Source organism: Marmota monax, unplaced genomic scaffold (assembly GCF_021218885.2).
Source record: "Marmota monax isolate L192 unplaced genomic scaffold, Marmota_monax_Labrador192_F-V1.1 WCK01_AAM20220418_F8-fsc00056, whole genome shotgun sequence".
Classification (NCBI taxonomy): Eukaryota; Metazoa; Chordata; class Mammalia; order Rodentia; family Sciuridae; genus Marmota; species Marmota monax.
Window position 1 is genome coordinate 5,888,928 of NW_026695212.1, and position 16,741 is coordinate 5,905,668.

The 16,741-nt window shown below is 39.3% G+C and overlaps 1 protein-coding gene across 3 annotated transcripts in view; it reads right to left on the reverse strand.

Moving 5' to 3' along the window:
• Window positions 1–16,741, reverse strand: part of Cpm (carboxypeptidase M) — a 63,158-nt gene that overhangs the window by 23,761 nt on the left and 22,656 nt on the right. For 2 of the 3 annotated variants that reach the window (XM_046430625.2, XM_046430624.2), the window contains exon 3: window positions 3,291–3,388. The exons of the other annotated variant lie outside the window; for it this stretch is intronic. In XM_046430625.2, the coding sequence (XP_046286581.1) occupies window positions 3,291–3,388 (98 nt within the window). The remainder of the gene's footprint in view (window positions 1–3,290; window positions 3,389–16,741) is intronic. 3 annotated transcript variants of the gene reach the window in all.

Genomic DNA, 16,741 nt, shown 5'->3' on the forward strand with positions numbered 1-16,741 from the left:
TAGGTTACAGTTAACCTAGCTGGCCACCCCTTCCCCACTCCACCATCTAAGCCTTGAGAGCAAGGATCTGAACCATTTCCCTCTGTATCCCTGGTATATCTTGCACATTTCCTGGTGTATCATGAATTTGGTAATTGTTAATTAGTTACTGTTGACAAATCCAGTACAAGGTCAAGACAACCCGGAGAAAGAACTTTTGGAAAACACGAAGATCCACAGTACTTAGGAAGAAGAGATGTTCAAAATGACAGTCATTTTGTTGGAAGGATTTTCAGTACTGAACAAAATTTACAGGGGTGTGGGGGGGCTGACATTTCTGCTTATGACAAGAAATCTAAATATCTGGTCACACCAGCTCAGCCTCACCAAAAAGAGATGGAGAAACAGATCACTATTTGAGGAATCTTCTACATGCTAAAAATGAATCTGACACTTCACCTGGAATAACCATTAGCTCTGTCTAAATCTAAACAGAACTATTTAAAGTCATGTGGTATAATTGAGAACAGTTTGCTATCTAGAAAGTGGTGGAAAAAATTTTGGAAGAACAAGCTTTTACATTTTTGTTCGAACAAATTTGGCACCTCTATCTTATGGTGACTACACATCCCAGACTTTCTAAGACAAGCACAATTTCAGATATGCCTTATTGTCTGCATAAACCATTAAAATACCCTCTAAGTACAAACATTTAGATATACAAATTGCATCACATAAACTGTTTCTATACTGAGATGTGTAAAAGTCGAAGTGCTTTATTTTTAGTTTGAAAATATGCTCATTATTTATAGGAAATGTTTTTTCTTTCAACCTATATATCTGGAATACAATAAAGTATAAACAAATGTTACTAAATGTAAACAGCATAAAGGTCACCCAGCAAAGGAGCTCTATTTATTTGAACTCAGAAAATTCCAAATAGCTATCCAGATTCCTAACATCTGGCTTTTGAATACTTTTGTGGCTCTTAATCCAATACTCAGTATTTTCTTTCTCTCCCTCCCTTCCTTTCTTTCTTTCTTAGATTGAACCCAGGGGTGCTTAACCACTAACCTACATCCCAGCCCTTTTTACTTTTTCATTTTGAGACAGGGTTTGCTAAGTTGCTAATGGCCCTGCTAAGTTGCTGAGGCTGGTCTTGAACTTGCGAACCTCCTGCCTCAGCCTTTTGTATAACTCTGAGGGTCTCCTTCCATTTCCATGCAATTTCCCTTCTCTCTCCCTTTCCCTCCCACCTTTCATCCCTGTTGCTTTTTAATAAGATAGAAAAACAGAGAATGCTTTCAGTGCCAAAAGATTTAAGTAAGGAACAAGGTGGTGATTAGACCCTGTGCCAAGTGACTTTTTTGCTCCTAGGTTAGACCATTGCTTTTTCTAACTCCCAGTGGCACCAGGATGGCTGACTATTGAAGTCTTCAAGTTAAAAATAATAACTTTCTTAGCAGTCCCATGGAGCCCACAGATGCTTCTACCAGCTGGGACATGAAAGGGGTTTACATGTTTCAGATCCTCACATCAAAACACACCAAGACTTTTTCCTCTGCCTAATCTCAGTCCTCACTATTCCTTAAATAAGCAGGGTGAACTAGAGAGACTTGACATTATGGACACACTAACTACACCAGAAAATTGGGAAACTGTATGGAAAGAATAGCCAATTAGTGTGTGGGGGGGCAGTGTTTCTTCTTATCTTTGGAAGTTTCAGTTCTGAGGGTTAATTTCTGAGTTGCAGACTGCAAGTCCTGAAGCACCAGGAATTCAATAAATAAACTACTGAAGGCAAAGAATGCCATCTGTCTCTTATTAAAAATGGATTCCAAGGGACCTTGATCAATAGACTGGGCAGCAAAAGGGAAAGACGTCTGGGCTACTCTAATAGTTGTTTTATTAAAAGCAACTTTGGTTGGACTCCCAGCAATCTCAAGTTTTTTTTAAAGAAACAGTGCATTATGTTCAGAAAGCCACAGATGGATCGAACTTCACTGGCCCCCAAGATACCTACTCTTTTCTGAGAGGTAGATGTTTGCATCTTTGCTCTGGCTGCAAGAAAAGTACCTTCTCTAAGCTGGGCAGGTTGGTCAGCATGCCTGGCAAGGGCAGGCTGTGTGTGTCATGAAGGGTGGAGCCAGTTTCCCAGGAGCCTGGGCTCGGGGAGGGTGAAGCCAGGTCAGGAAGCTTAGCACTGATGAGAGCAAGCCACCCAGGCTATTGCAAATCTGTAGTGTTCCAACAAGTGAGCAGGTTGTACTTATTGGAATATGCATTTACACTGACATTCCTTTAAATTACATGTTTTATAATGCATTCTGCACATTCCTGTGCATATTTTTTTTTATGGTGATGTCAGGAAACTACCTTTCTACACTTGACTGCCCAGTCTTATTGAATCCTGGAAAGTGGGAAATACTGCAGTTGTCATGTTCTCAAAAGCCTAAGGAAGTAAGGTGAGAAAGGGAGATGAACATCTTCAACTGTGTGCCAGATGGCTGGGCAGGTAAGAGTGGCAAAAGGATATTTTGTGAAACAAAAAGAATTTATTTCTTCTAATGTGAAAAAGAGGTCAAACACTATGAAGGCATTCAACAGTATTTGTGGAATGATGGGTCTGAGAGAACCCTAAGTGTGGCTACCTCAAAGTGAACATTGAAACCATTGAGTATGCCAGGGGTAGTGGTGCAGTCCTGTAATCCAAGGCTGAGGCAGGAGGTTCGCAAGTTCAAGACCAGCCTCAGCAACTTAGCAAGGCCATTAGCAACTTAGCAAACCCTGTCTCAAAATGAAAAAGTAAAAAGGGCTGGGATGTAGGTTAGTGGTTAAGCACCCCTGGGTTCAATCTAAGAAAGAAAGAAAGGAAGGGAGGGAGAGAAAGAAAATACTGAGTATTGGATTAAGAGCCACAAAAGTATTCAAAAGCCAGATGTTAGGAATCTGGATAGCTATTTGGAATTTTCTGAGTTCAAATAAATAGAGCTCCTTTGCTGGGTGACCTTTATGCTGACTTGGATGGGAGGAGTTGAAAGCTAGAGCACTGTTTGCAGCTTCAAGAACAAAAACACGTCAGGTTACTCTCACAGGACACCAGGTATATGACCAAATGGCTGTGCTGCTGCTGGACCCTGATTCCTTAAACTCCTTCAGAAGGTCTCACAGAAAGACCTTGCAGGGCCTTACTTCTTTGTTGCAATATGTGAGTCTTCTTTATGTTTCCTCTTTAACATTTACATGGAGCTCAAGAGACCTGAGGGGAAGTGTGTCTGGTGACTTTGCAGAAATTCACGCCATGTCCATACCTCATCTCCATGCATATTTCCTACGTATTTGAATTCTGGAATCCCAACTCTGTGTTCCTTAGGAAACCGTCCCACGACAAGAACCCATAGGTTTCTACCTTTATTGGGAAGAAAAAAGAGAAAAGTAAGTTCATCTCTTAAAATGACAAATGAACTCTGGGAGAATGAGAATAGACCAGCGATGCTGTTTTTCCCACCTTACTTTTAACATTTCATGGTGACTTCAGTTCATATAACTAACATTTAAGTGCTTAAAATGTTCTTGTTTATTGTCAGAATTTAGGGAAACCCTTTCAATTCAATACAAATATTTATTATTCTAGGACGTGATTTTTAGAAATTGAACACTTATTAGGTTACATAGATCTTACTTTTCTAAAATGTTTATATACCTCACTTTAAGAACCTGGAGCCTCATAGAAACAATCTTGGGAAGGCACACAATTTAACAAAGTTAAATTACAGTTGATGGTTGACTGGAAGGGGGCCATAACTTGCAGCACAAACAAAATGAAGAAAGCAACAGTAATAAAACATGTAACTCAGGAGGGAGATTGTTTTTAAAGTAAGAAATCCTGAATCCTGTATTCAAATGCTAAAGTGACAAGCACCCTGTGGCTGTGTTTTTGATGTGCATGAGTTCTGCAAAGTAAATTAGAAACCACAACCTGTGCTAACAATACCAAGGAAAACTTCTAAATCCCAGCTCTGCCTTAGACTGGAAGGGCAGAAACAAGATCATCAAGAACTGCCAGGACTGTGTCTGTGCCTATATCACAGCTGGTACCTGGTTCACATCACCTCAAGCAATACCGTCATGACCCACTGAGATGGATTATTAATCAAACTGATTATCAAAAATATTAAGTAAACTTCTTATGATCATGCAGGAATAAAGAGACCACAACTTAAGCCCCAGAGCCATGCCTTGAACCCTGGTCTATTTGATTTCAATTCTAGTGCTCCTTTCACTAACAAAAACTATCCATCTCTCAGGAGGCTTGGTTTCCCAACCAGTAAGAGCAAAGAAGTCCTTTTCAATTCTAAAATTGTCTGGTGTTTTTAATACAGTTTAAAGTTGGAGATTGGGATTATGTTTGATATCTATCAGGTATATACAAAGTTCAAATTATCTGTGATAACTCAGCTGTATGTGGAATTTAAGAGCCCGGGAAAGGAATTTAACAGCAACTAATAGGCTAATGTTGAGAGGGTTTCTGCAGAATTTCTGATTTAGTTCCTCAAATCAGGGATCTTACAGGCTGGGGAACACTCAGTTGCAATGAGTAGCTGAAGGAAAAGCAGATATTGGATTGTCTTTTTCAACATTTACTCAAATATTATTAGAACAATTTTTTAGGGAAATTTGCCATGAACAAGTTGATGCTTTAAATTCAGTAACTAGGAATTTTCAGAAAATGTTCACCAAATGCAGTTTGTCTGATTGATGGCCCCCTGTTCAGTGTAGAGGTCACCTCCATTTATTTATTTGATTACTACATCTAGACATTCAGCCTGGATCAGTGACATGCTCCATGCCCAATGATTTTTTTAACATATATTTTTTTTAGTTGTAGATGGACACAATTTCTTTGTTTTATTTATTTATTCATAATAGCTAAATTGTGGAACCAACCTAGATGCCCTTCAGTTGATGACTGGATAATGAACATGTGGTATATAAACACAATGGAATACTATTCAGCATTAAAGAGAACAAAATCATGGCATTTGCTGGTAAATGGATGGAGTTGGAGAAGATAATGCAAAGTGAAGTTAGCCAATCCTAAAAAACGAAATGCCAAATGTTTTCTCTGCTATAAGGAGGCTTATTCATAGTGGTGTGGTGGTGGGGAGCATGGGAAGAATAGACAAACTCTAGATAGAGCAAAGGGGAGGAAAGGGTAGGGAGGAGGCATGGGGGTAGGAAAGACAGTGGAATGAGATGGACATCATTACCCTAAGTACATGTCTGAAGACACGAATGGTGTGACTCTACTTTGTATACAGCAAGAGACTTGAAAAATTGCGCTCTATATGTGTAATATGAATTGTAATGCATTCTGCTGTCATGCATAACAAATTAGAATTTAAAAAAAAGATTAGGGATTTGAAAACAAAAAGATTGGGGATTAAATAAAGATGCTCATTATCACTACAAAAAAGAAAAGAAAAGTTCGTTCAAGGCCAGCCTCAGAATCAGTGAGACCCTAAGCAACTTAGTGAGATTCTATCTCAAAAAGAAAGAAAGAGACCTGGGGGTGTGGCTCAGTGGTAAAACATCCCTTTGTTAAATCCCCACCACCAAAGGGGGAAAAAAAGCAAGCATTCTGAGTTTGCCATGTGGACATGTCCATTCCATCTAGTCATTCCCAACCAGAAGCATTTGATTAATTAGAACCCTTCTTTCACCAATGGCATTAATTCTCTGCTCATCTGGAACTCAGTCTTACAAAGCTAACATTTCATATGAAACAAGGAAGAACTTTTTATAAGTGAGCTGTTAAACTTGGCTCTTTGGGTTTGTTTCTGGGGAATTCTTTTCTGTAACTATTAATGCTTTTAAAGCTACCATAATCACAGATTTGTACAGAGTATAGTTTTGTTCCCTCTTGGGCAAGAGAAAAATTCAATATTATCTTAACATAATATTTATCAATTGTAATATATAATTCTGAGTCTACAACAGCCTTTTTTTTTTTTTTTTTTTTTAACACAAATCATAGGAGTAGACAGCAAAACCCTAACCTGATGTGGACATCCAATATCACTTAGTTTAAGGAAAGAAGGAAATCAAACTCATCAAACCAAGTGAAGACATCTTTTGGTGGGTAATTCAATCCAACTTTAGCACAAATGACCTCTAAGTGAACTGCAAGATGAGAAACTTACCTTGAATGACTTCACTGGCACTAAGTCTGAGAATGAAATCAACCCACAACCCTGGTGGATACACACAATCCTTTTGCAGTGACCTGATTCTCGAAGGGCTTTCACCTCCCCTCCAACCAACGTCGGCCATCTCTGGCTAAGACCAGAGGAAGAACACAAAAGACAAACCACTTACCTCCAACAACCTGGTAGTCAAAACAAGGGCAATATAAGCAAGATTTTCCTTCTTCTATCAAGGTTGGAAAGACTACCTTTATTCTCCCAAGTTCGAGCTAGTATCAGGTGTGATAAAGAGTTCTGAAGTGTTCTGCCTTTTTCTCTTCATTACAAAGTAAATTAAATTTGGATTCCAGATACTTCAGAATCTACACTTACTCACTCACTCAGGGTTTAACACAAACCCTGGGCCCTGGGTGCCAAATTGAGTTGCTCAGAATATCAGGAAAAGATTTACAGTTTAGGATTCACAAAGACACACAAGAGAAGAAAGGAAGCCAGAAGTGCTACAATGTACTAGAGGAGTTCAGGCCATTTCCTAAGTTCTCTCTTTTTGGTAGTGCTAGGGATCAAGCCCAGAGCCTTGCACTATGCAAAGCAGACACACTACCATTGAGCCACATCCCTCGTCCCCTCAAAATACCAATTCCTGAGCTTCAACCTCCATCTACTAAATCGAATTCCATGGGTAAAGTCTAAGACATTTAATAAGTCCCTTTGGTGATTCTGAGGCCTATTACTGTTTTTTTTTTTATTTTTAAATTTGCTCTTTTTAGTTACACATGACAGCAGAATGTATTTTGACATATCATACATACAAGGAGTATAACCCCATTTTTGTGGTTGTGTATGATGTGGAGTTACACTAGTTGTGTATTCACATACACACATAGGAAAGTTATGTCTGATTCACTCTACTGTCTTTCCCATTCCCATACCCCATTCCCTTCCCTTCATTCCCCTTTGTCTAATCTAGTGAACATCTATTCTCCTCCCTGCTGATTATTATTATTACAGTTTAAAAGAAACTGAATGGTCCAGATAGATTTGGGAGCCAATTTAGGTAAAACCATCTCATTTTACATATAATGATGAATCTGTTTCTATGTTAAGAGATATACTTCTACTGAACCTTTTAGGATGGCTGCTAAATGTTTTGTTATATGAGCACCCTTCCATTTATTCTACCAATACTTTCTTGTTAGGGGTCCACCAAGAAGTAATTTTATGCAAATTGTGCCATGTTCACTAAAATTAAGTACAGAATCTAACATTAAAAAGATTTCTAAGACAGGCTTGGGAGGCTGAAGCAGGAGGACTGCAAGTTCAAAGCAGTCTCAGCAATTTAGTGAGGCTCTAAGCACCTAAGTGAGACCCTGTCTCAAAATAAAAAGTAAAAAGGGCTGGAGATATGGCTCAGTGGTTAAGTGCCTGGGGTTCAATCCTCAGTACAAACAAACAAATAAATAAAACTATTTATATTTTGAGAAAAATCAATGAAAAATTATGTAACATCAAAATGTGGGCTGGGGCTATGGATCAGTGGTAGCGTACTTGCCTAGCACGTGTGAGGCACTAGGTTCAATTCTCAGCACCACATATTAAATAAATAAATAAAGGTCTATGAACAATTAAAAAAATATTTAAAAAAAAACGTGTAAAATAGGTTGTTCATTAAAAACATATGGCACCACAGTATATAAAGCCTAAAATAATGGAGGAATCCCTATACGAGATGGAAATAGCACGTCAGTGATAAGGAGCTTAGAGGGTGATAAAAACCAAGTGACTTCATTTTTCTTTTTCATGTTTGCAGTTTTTAAAATTAAAAAAAATAAATTTTTCTTAGTTTTTTTCTTTAATAAGAACAGAACAATTAAAATATCAAAATTTATCATTCATTAAGTCTGGATATTATGGGCAGGCACTATGCTAAATAAATGCTGTCTGCTACTGGACGTTCATAACACCTCTGTGTAGGGGGTGAGAGCCACATTCCATAGCTGAGTGAAATGGCAAAACCAGGTTCAAATGCAGACTCGACTAAGCCCAAGATTTGTGCACCTCAATACCACCACACAGCCCCAATCTTCCTAGAAGTACTGGATAGGCTGGAACCCTGGTCTCAGGAAGAAATCTCCAGGCAGCTTTTTCAGTGTTGTGATGCTATGGTTTGCACCTGGAACAGGGTCCTGCCTGCTACCTGGCTCTGGACTGCTTGGTCTAGGACAAAACAACCAAATCCAAGGCTAACTTATGGGCACAATCCACGCAGGGTGCTGATGTAACACCACCATCGGTCTACCTCTACCTTGACAGTTTCAGTATAAAGTGTGCAGAGACCCTGGGTGGCCCTGACACTGGAGCAGAGCCACGGTCATTTGTCATGGGACTTGTATATATGGCCTGACACATGAACTTGTACCCAGAGTGCTGGATCAGCTGCAGGTTTCTCAGATATGCACTTCTCTGTGTTTTCTTAGGCGTAACCTTTGACCTAAGTCAGAGCTTGAGAGAGCTTGCCCAAAGACTGAGTTTCTATTTCAAAGATCAGTGAGAATAACAGCCCTCTTGGTAAGGCTGTTTTAAGACTGTCCCGGCAATGGTTTATCAACAGTGTGAGTTCCTTTTACCTTCCCAAAGAATAATCCACAGATCTGACACCAAACCTTTGGTTTCCCTTATGCATATTCCCATTACCCCCTCCCCCCACCCCCCCTACACAAACGAGAAGTTGATCACATATGGCACAGAAATAATGGATGAGTCCACAGAAGAGTGGAAATCATATGCTAATCATGTCGGTTTAATCAGTCTCCACAGTTCAAACACCCTCTGGATGTGAAATAGAGGAAAAGAGGTCCCCATAAAGCAGGTCATTACAAAAACCAAACAAATAACTAACATAAATTCTAGTAGATAATAACAAAACAGACAAAAAGCATAGGCAAGTTTCCAGATTGGCTCTGCTTGTGTAGAGTCATCCACAACTGAAAGCATTTTGCATATACTCAGTCATTTAACGCTAGAACTATAAGCAGTATTAGTGTCATGCTTCTACACATGAGGAGACAGTCTTCCTTAACCTCATAAGGCAGTGGTTCTCATAGTGTGGTCCTAGGACCAGCAGCAACCGCAACACCTGGGAACTTATTGGAAATGCACATTCTTGGGTTCCACTCAGATGCACGGATCAATAAGTACTGATCTGGGCATGGTGAGCAGCAATCTGTGTCTTAATTAGCTCTTCAGGTGATTCTCATGCACACAAAAGTTTAAGACCATCATAAAAAAGCCTGGGATGCCTACCCACAATGCCTCTGCTCTGTTGCTGACTACTGTACTATACTGCTCATCACCTAGAAATGGAAAAATACACACACACACACACGAAATCATGAAGAATCAAAGGAACACAAACTTATGAGCCAAAGTTGCTGTGTGTCCAACTTCTGTTGTGGAGACATTTTTCTTTCTGTGGAGGATTGGAAATGGAAGGAGGAAGGTAAGGGGACACCTGAGGATAGTTTGAGAAGTTATTGTTAGCTCTGTTGGTTCAGAATAGTCTGTTATCTGTTATGTCCCCCAAACTGCTTTCCTAAGGACTACAGACAATCCTTAATGACTTTGTTTGCCCCCAAGGTGTAGAAACTGGGCTGGCTGCATTTCTGGGATCTGGCTGTCCTATCTATGTCTTTGCTCAGCCTAATATGGCCACTGCTGGATTTTCTGCTTTTTCAAATTCTACAAATTCAAGACAAACCTAATTCTAAGAAATCTCCCCAGCGTACTCTAACTCACCAGAATATTTTGACAAAATGGCATCACAAGACCTGTCATTGCAAAGCATTCTGCCTTTTGATCAGTTTCCTCAGGTTTCATGTGGGCCAGTCTGGTGGTTTTTAACCATGTTACCACTGCTGCCTGAACCATCCTGTTCTTTTGCTCCCCTGTGGTACCTCCCATGGTGTATTATGGTCATCCACCTGGGCTTAGGTCACCATCTTAGTAAAGACCTCTGAGGTAGGCTGTATTACTGGTGCCCTCTTGAACTCAGGTATGTCATGTGACTTGCTTTCATCAACGAAATGTGGGTTGACATGACATATCACTTCTGGGCAGCGGCTTTAAGAGCCAATGCATGGTAGCCATCTCCTTTCTCACTGACACAAGACAGGCTGTGTTTGATAGAGACTGCTCTGTCAGCTTGGGTTCTTGGGAAGACGATAGCCAACAGAGCCACAACCAAACAGTGACGGACATGTAATGTGAAATTTAAACCTTAATTTTGCTGTTATAAACCACTGAGATTTGGAGGGAGGGGTCTTCAATTTATGGAGTACAGTCAAACCTATCTTATAGGACATTCTTTCTCTAACCAGCCCAAACCAAAAACTTGCCCCCTGCTGAATGTGCATTATGCCCACTACTGATACCACTGCCTTTTCAGACAGGGGTCCCCAGACCATAAGATTTTTGTTGAAGTGACCTAGAGTTTAGACATTTTATCTTAAAACTACTCAATCCAAATGATCAACTTCTAAACATGGTATAGAGTTTTGCTTTCATACCATGGAAAAGTGTCATGCCTCTGAGTATCCGCTGATTGATGGTGGGCAGCCAAAGCAAACAACAACAACAACAACAAAATCAATATTATTTCAAAGCCTTGCAAGCATTACATCAAAAAGGAACACCACAGTAAGACATGGCAAAGCCTATCTCTTGGGATCGTTTCCTTATCTTATTATATCTTCTTATACTGCCTGTACCAACAAATAGAATTTGTAGGTAGATGGATGTGATTCCAGACTGAAGTAACACTTTGAAATTCTAATAGTGCAAAGTTGGGCATAAAAAGAGGAAAAAAGAGGAAAACAAAAGGGCACAGATAGTTGCCATGTGGTAAGTAAAGGGGGCAAGGCGAGCAGAGGAGGTCCTGGTAGGATGCACTGAAAGCACAGCCATTAGCAAAATGGTAGTCAATAACCTGCTGGTCCAACCTTAGGAATCAGGAAGTGGACAGCAAAGACTTTGGCTAAATCACAGATATAAGACAAAGCTGAAGCAGCAGTTTGTATTGTGGCCTGTCACTGCAGCCTTGATGCATTAAGTGCAGCTGCCAAAGATGACCAGAACTGTCACGGGCTTTAAAGAAATCGGATACATGTCTATTGTGTAAAGAACCATTCTTGCACAAAGGCTTAACCTACCATCTTTTTGTTTATTCATTTGACACCCATATTTACAGATGCCTATCTTGAGCCTGGCATTTGGTCAGCTCAAACAAATGCAAGTCACCAAACTGTCCTGGAAAACAGTAATTTTCTTTTTCTGACACTGTTTTCATCATTTAAAAAAAGTGAAGTCCAAATGAAGCATGTTGGATAGACTCTATTATTTGGGGGTTACTCTGATGTGAGATGGATCACATGCTCCACTGCTGTTCCTGCAGTGGTTCCCCAAGGCCTCGAGATGGAACCCGGGTCCTTCAGCAGTACATCAGACATCTCATGATCTGCCCCGTCCGGCCACAGGTCTCCCAGCACAGTCCCACACACCAGGTTGAGCATTCTTCATTGTGTGTAGCTCCCAAAGGAGCCAACCCTCTGTCTCAACTCCTCCAGAGCAGGCTCTTTCTTCTGCATGAATAGTCCTTAGCCTGCTGATCAAAGTAGCCAGCTTCCACTCGCCTTTTTAGGCTCAAGTAAAACTCCTTGTCCATCCAACACATTTCTTACTCCTCTTCTGCTCAGCCCCATTCCTTACCAGCCCAACTTAGATGCTTCCTTTGAACTCTCAGAGTACCTCTGCAACCCTTTTCCTAATCTCATTGAAACCAGAGGACTGTGTATCTCTGTGCTTGCTGAATTAAGTGTAGTCCTCGCGTACATACATACAGTATATGATCGAAAAATGCTTGCTGAATAAGTGAATGTCTAAATGAACAAACCAAACAAAGGAAATCCAGTTGGAGTCACCCCTGGCTCAGAAATTAGATGAATTTGTTTTCTAGTATTGATGGAAAAACCTGTGACTAGTTTACAAGGTGCCATCTTGAGTGAGCTCTGGAAAGAACTCAATTTTTTAGATTAATTCCAGAGTAAATGGACCTTCTTGGAGTATTTCCATACTAGAGAGTGCTTAGATCCAAACAAAATATTTGGCTTCAAGTTAGACTCTTCCAATATTATGGGGAGATGGGGTTTCATTTGCTTACACATTTATCCCATGGCACTAATGTGTTGATATCATACCTGAGAAATGGAGATATAAGATTCCATTTCATTTTTTCCTGAACAGATAAATGGGGAATTTTTGAGGATTCAATTCCTGAATCAGGGACATTTCCATTTTTAATTGAAAAAAAAAAGAGCAAAAAAAAAAAAAAATCTGAAGATATATCAAGTTGGAATGAAATTTTCTTTTTCTTTTCAAATTTTAAGACATTCAAAGCTCCCAGAGAAATAGTAGTCTGTCTTATTAATCACCAACTATCAACCCAAACAGGAAGATCATAGGCAATCCCCCCATCTCTTTCTCTGGCAACCCTACCTTCTCTATGTCTCCTACTCTACTCTCAGGTCAGAGGCAGATACATCTGTTCCCCTTCCTGTAAGCACTTTAAACTATAAATTATAAAAGTATAAGACAATTTTAAAAGTTTTAAAAACTAGACATAATTCTCATACCCCCCAATCTTTATAATTTCTCTATGTTCCTTTCTAGCCTTTTTTTTTTCATAAAGAGACAGGAAATTTGTTTTTAAATCCCCAAAGTGAAAACCCCCAGAGGACCCACACTATAAAAAGCTGAGAACTTCCCTTTTTGGTCTCTTGGGAGAGGTCAACATAATAAGATCATTTTTTCAGAAGGACAGTTTGACAATAATAATGTAAAATAGAGCATTACCCTAAAGTACAAACTAGTACTTTAAAATATTCCTTAAATTTTTAAACTAAATTTTTTTTTTTTTTGGAATCCAGAGCCTTGTAAATGCTAACCACATGCTCTGACACGGAGGTATAACCCAGTCCTATAAATGTTATTTTAAAATATACGATCATTATAGTTAGTACTACATAGTTGCTGTCCATTTGGGGTTTCCTCTTTTATAGGATGTCAGGGACATTCTGGTTCAGTGTTGAGGTCGTGATTCTTTCTGCTACATGGGAGTTTTTATTCATTATCTCCCCCATCCTCCTACCCCCAGTATTGGGACTTGAACACAGGGGTGCTCTACCACTGAGAAACATTCCCAGCCCTTTTCATATTTTATTTTGAGACAAGGTCTTGCTAAGTTGCCCAGGCTGACCTTGAACTTGTGATCCTCCTGCCCCTGTCTCCTGAGTTGCTGGAAATACAGGCATGTACTACTTTGCCCAACTGGTGTTGTTCTTTCTTACCAGTGCCTATAAATATCACACAGCTATAATTTATAATTAAGTTAATTTTGAACAATTGACCCAAAAAACTTTTTTTTTTATTGCTACTATTAGAACTCATCATTTAGTGGCAAGGAACAATGACAATTAATTCACTAGTTTCCTTATAAATTTCTTTGGAGAATAAAGACTTACTTTCAGCATTCAACTTCCCTGAAGTTGCCATAACAAGGTTCCTTCGAGGACTGAGCTTGACCTAAATCTAGGACATTTGATGGCTTAATGAAGGTGGACTTCTCACCACCCTCAGCATCCTAATGTTCAAGTCTCACAAATGGATCCATTAGCTGAGGACAAAAGAAAAACCCTAGTAGATGATGCAGCATCAAAACAATTGGAGAAAAATTGCAAATATAAAAGTGCCCATAACATGTAGATAGAGAACTTATGCCAAAAGTCAGTAGAAATTTAGGTTCCAGAAGGTCTGTAAGTTAGGATATAGGTCAACCACATTCATTGAAGTTTTTTAAAAAAGAAAATGAAATACGGATTCATAAAATGGAAGGGCTATTTGGAGACACAACATCTTTCAAAATCTCTTAGATTATAAAAAAAATTCACACCATCAGGCATCAGGGTGAATTTACTTCTTAATTCCAAGGACTGCATCTCACTCAGAATCCCCAGGGCATGATGCCAGAGGACAGTGCCCAACCTGGGAGCAATATATCCACGTTGCTATGAGGGCAGGGCAGGAAGCGAGTTACCTCTGCTAACCACTGATCATAAACACCTCTTTCATAATATTTTCTTACTTGACCTGTTTCCAAAATGATTGTGGCCATCCCATATATTTTAACTATTTCAATGCTTATGAAGCTGGAAATCCATGTTAAGAATTTCGAGTCCAGCTGTGGCAGAGGGATTCTAGGAGACAACCACAGCTTTTAGAAAATGAACTGGTTTGTTAGGAATAAACCAATGACCTAAATTGGTTCAATGTGAATTGGCCAATGTTGAAAAAATAAAAATAAAAAGCAGAGGGACCTTCCTAGATTATGAGACAAAAAGATATACACAGCATGCAGCAGGTAAGCCTTAATTTGATTCTGGGAGAAAGAGTTATAAAAACATTCTTGAAACTATTGGTAAGCTTTAAAAATGCAGTATGCTATTTGATGTTATGGAATTCTTATTACTTAGTTTAATGATTGTATGTTGTGACTAGGTAGGAAGAAATCACACTCAGGAGATGCATGCTGAAGAACTTAGGGATGATAAGGCATGCTGTCTACCAATTCTAATGGTTTAGTACAAAGCTGAAAGAATAGAGAGGGTGGAAAGACAACCAGAGACTGTGAGAAAGTATGTACACTTCTGATAAAGGACTATTACTCAAAGTACAGAAAGAACTCTTAAAATTCAACAATAAAAAATACATCACCCAATTAAAAATAGGGTCAAAGACTTTAACAGACACATCACCAAAGAAGATATGCAAATGCCAAGTGAGTGTATGAAAGGGCACTCCATGTACGTATCACCAAGGAAATGCAAATTAAAACGTGGTATCCTTTCATATGTATTAGAATGCCCCAAATCTGGAACACTGACATCACTGAATGTTGCAAGGATATGGAGCAACAGGAACTCTCAGTCGTTGCTGATGAGAATGCAAAATAGTGTGGTCACTGTGAAAGACAGTTTGGGAGTTTCTTACAAAACAAATTTCTTGTCATAAGATCCAGCAATCATGCTTTTTGTTATTTACTCAAGTGAACTGAAAACTATGTTCATGTAAAAACTTGCTCGTGAATGTTTATAGCAGTTTTACTCATAATTGTCAAAACTTGGAAGCAACTCAGTAGATAAGTGGTATATCAGGACACTGATAAACTATGGTATATCAGGACACTGGAAAATGGAATGCTGGAAATAATGGAAAAACATTGGAATAATGGAAAAATGCAAAACATCCAAAAAAAAAAAAAATGAGTTATCAAGCCACGAAAAGACAAGGAGGAAACCTAATACATGTTACCAACTGAAAGGAGTCAACCTGAAAAGGCTACCTAAGATATGATTCCAAGTGTAGAACATCCCAGAAAAGATCGATCTATGGAGAGAGCAAAAATCAATGGTTTCCAGGGTCAAGGAAAACAGAGGGATGAAAAGGTAGTACAAGGAGGATTTTTAGGACAGTAAAACTACTCTGTAGTAAAGGTAGTGGCATGTCATTGTGCATTTGTCCAAACATACAGATTGTCTAACATTAAGAGTGACCCACAGAAGGCATACCACTAAGAATGAACCCTAATGCAAACTAGGGGGGTGACTGATGTGTCCACAGGGGTTCATCAGTTGTAACAAATGTATCACTTTGGTGAGGAAGGTTAATTATGGGGAGACTGTTCATGCATGGGGACAGGAGTACATGGGAACTTTCTGTACTTTCCTTTCAATTTTACTGTGAACTTAAAACTGCTCTAAAAAAACAACAAAAAAGCCACTGTGGGCAAAAGTATAAAACAGATCATGGTAAGAAACCAGGCTTTAATTCATTGGCATCTAGTGAAGGTGAGAAATAGGGTCAAGAGGTCAGGGTTGTTCATCCAAAAGGTAAAATCTTAAGGAGGGAGAATGGAGCCCCCAAGGTAAGGAATTCACAGGCAACTCTTCCTGATGAAAACACAAAACTGTATGAATTATACTAGATAAGGAATCAAGATTTTACTATGGGAGGCTGGGGCAGGAAGATCCCAAGTTCTAGGCCAGCCTGGGCAACTTACAGAGATCCTGTCTCAAAATAAAAAGGGTCAGGGATGTAGCTCAGTGGTAATGCATCCCTGAGTTCAATCCTCTCACCCCTAAAAAGAAAGAGAAAAAGGAATCAGTAAAGTGTGGATATTGGGCAGTTTTAATCATGACCTCCACATCTTCCTTAAGATTGGGTTTTGGGTCAGGGGGAAAAAAAACGTAAATAACTGAAGTTATTATTTGCTGCCTCAATTTAATCACCACTCCCCTTTAGTCGTTGGGTAGAACAAAGTAGCAGGACCATTAAAGAAGAGGAAGGGAAGGGGGTACTGGGACAGGGGCTGCTGGGAAGAGAGTATAAGAATTGCTGAATGTCATTCATTCTATGAACTCAGACTGAGGAGTTTTTCTTTAAAGGGC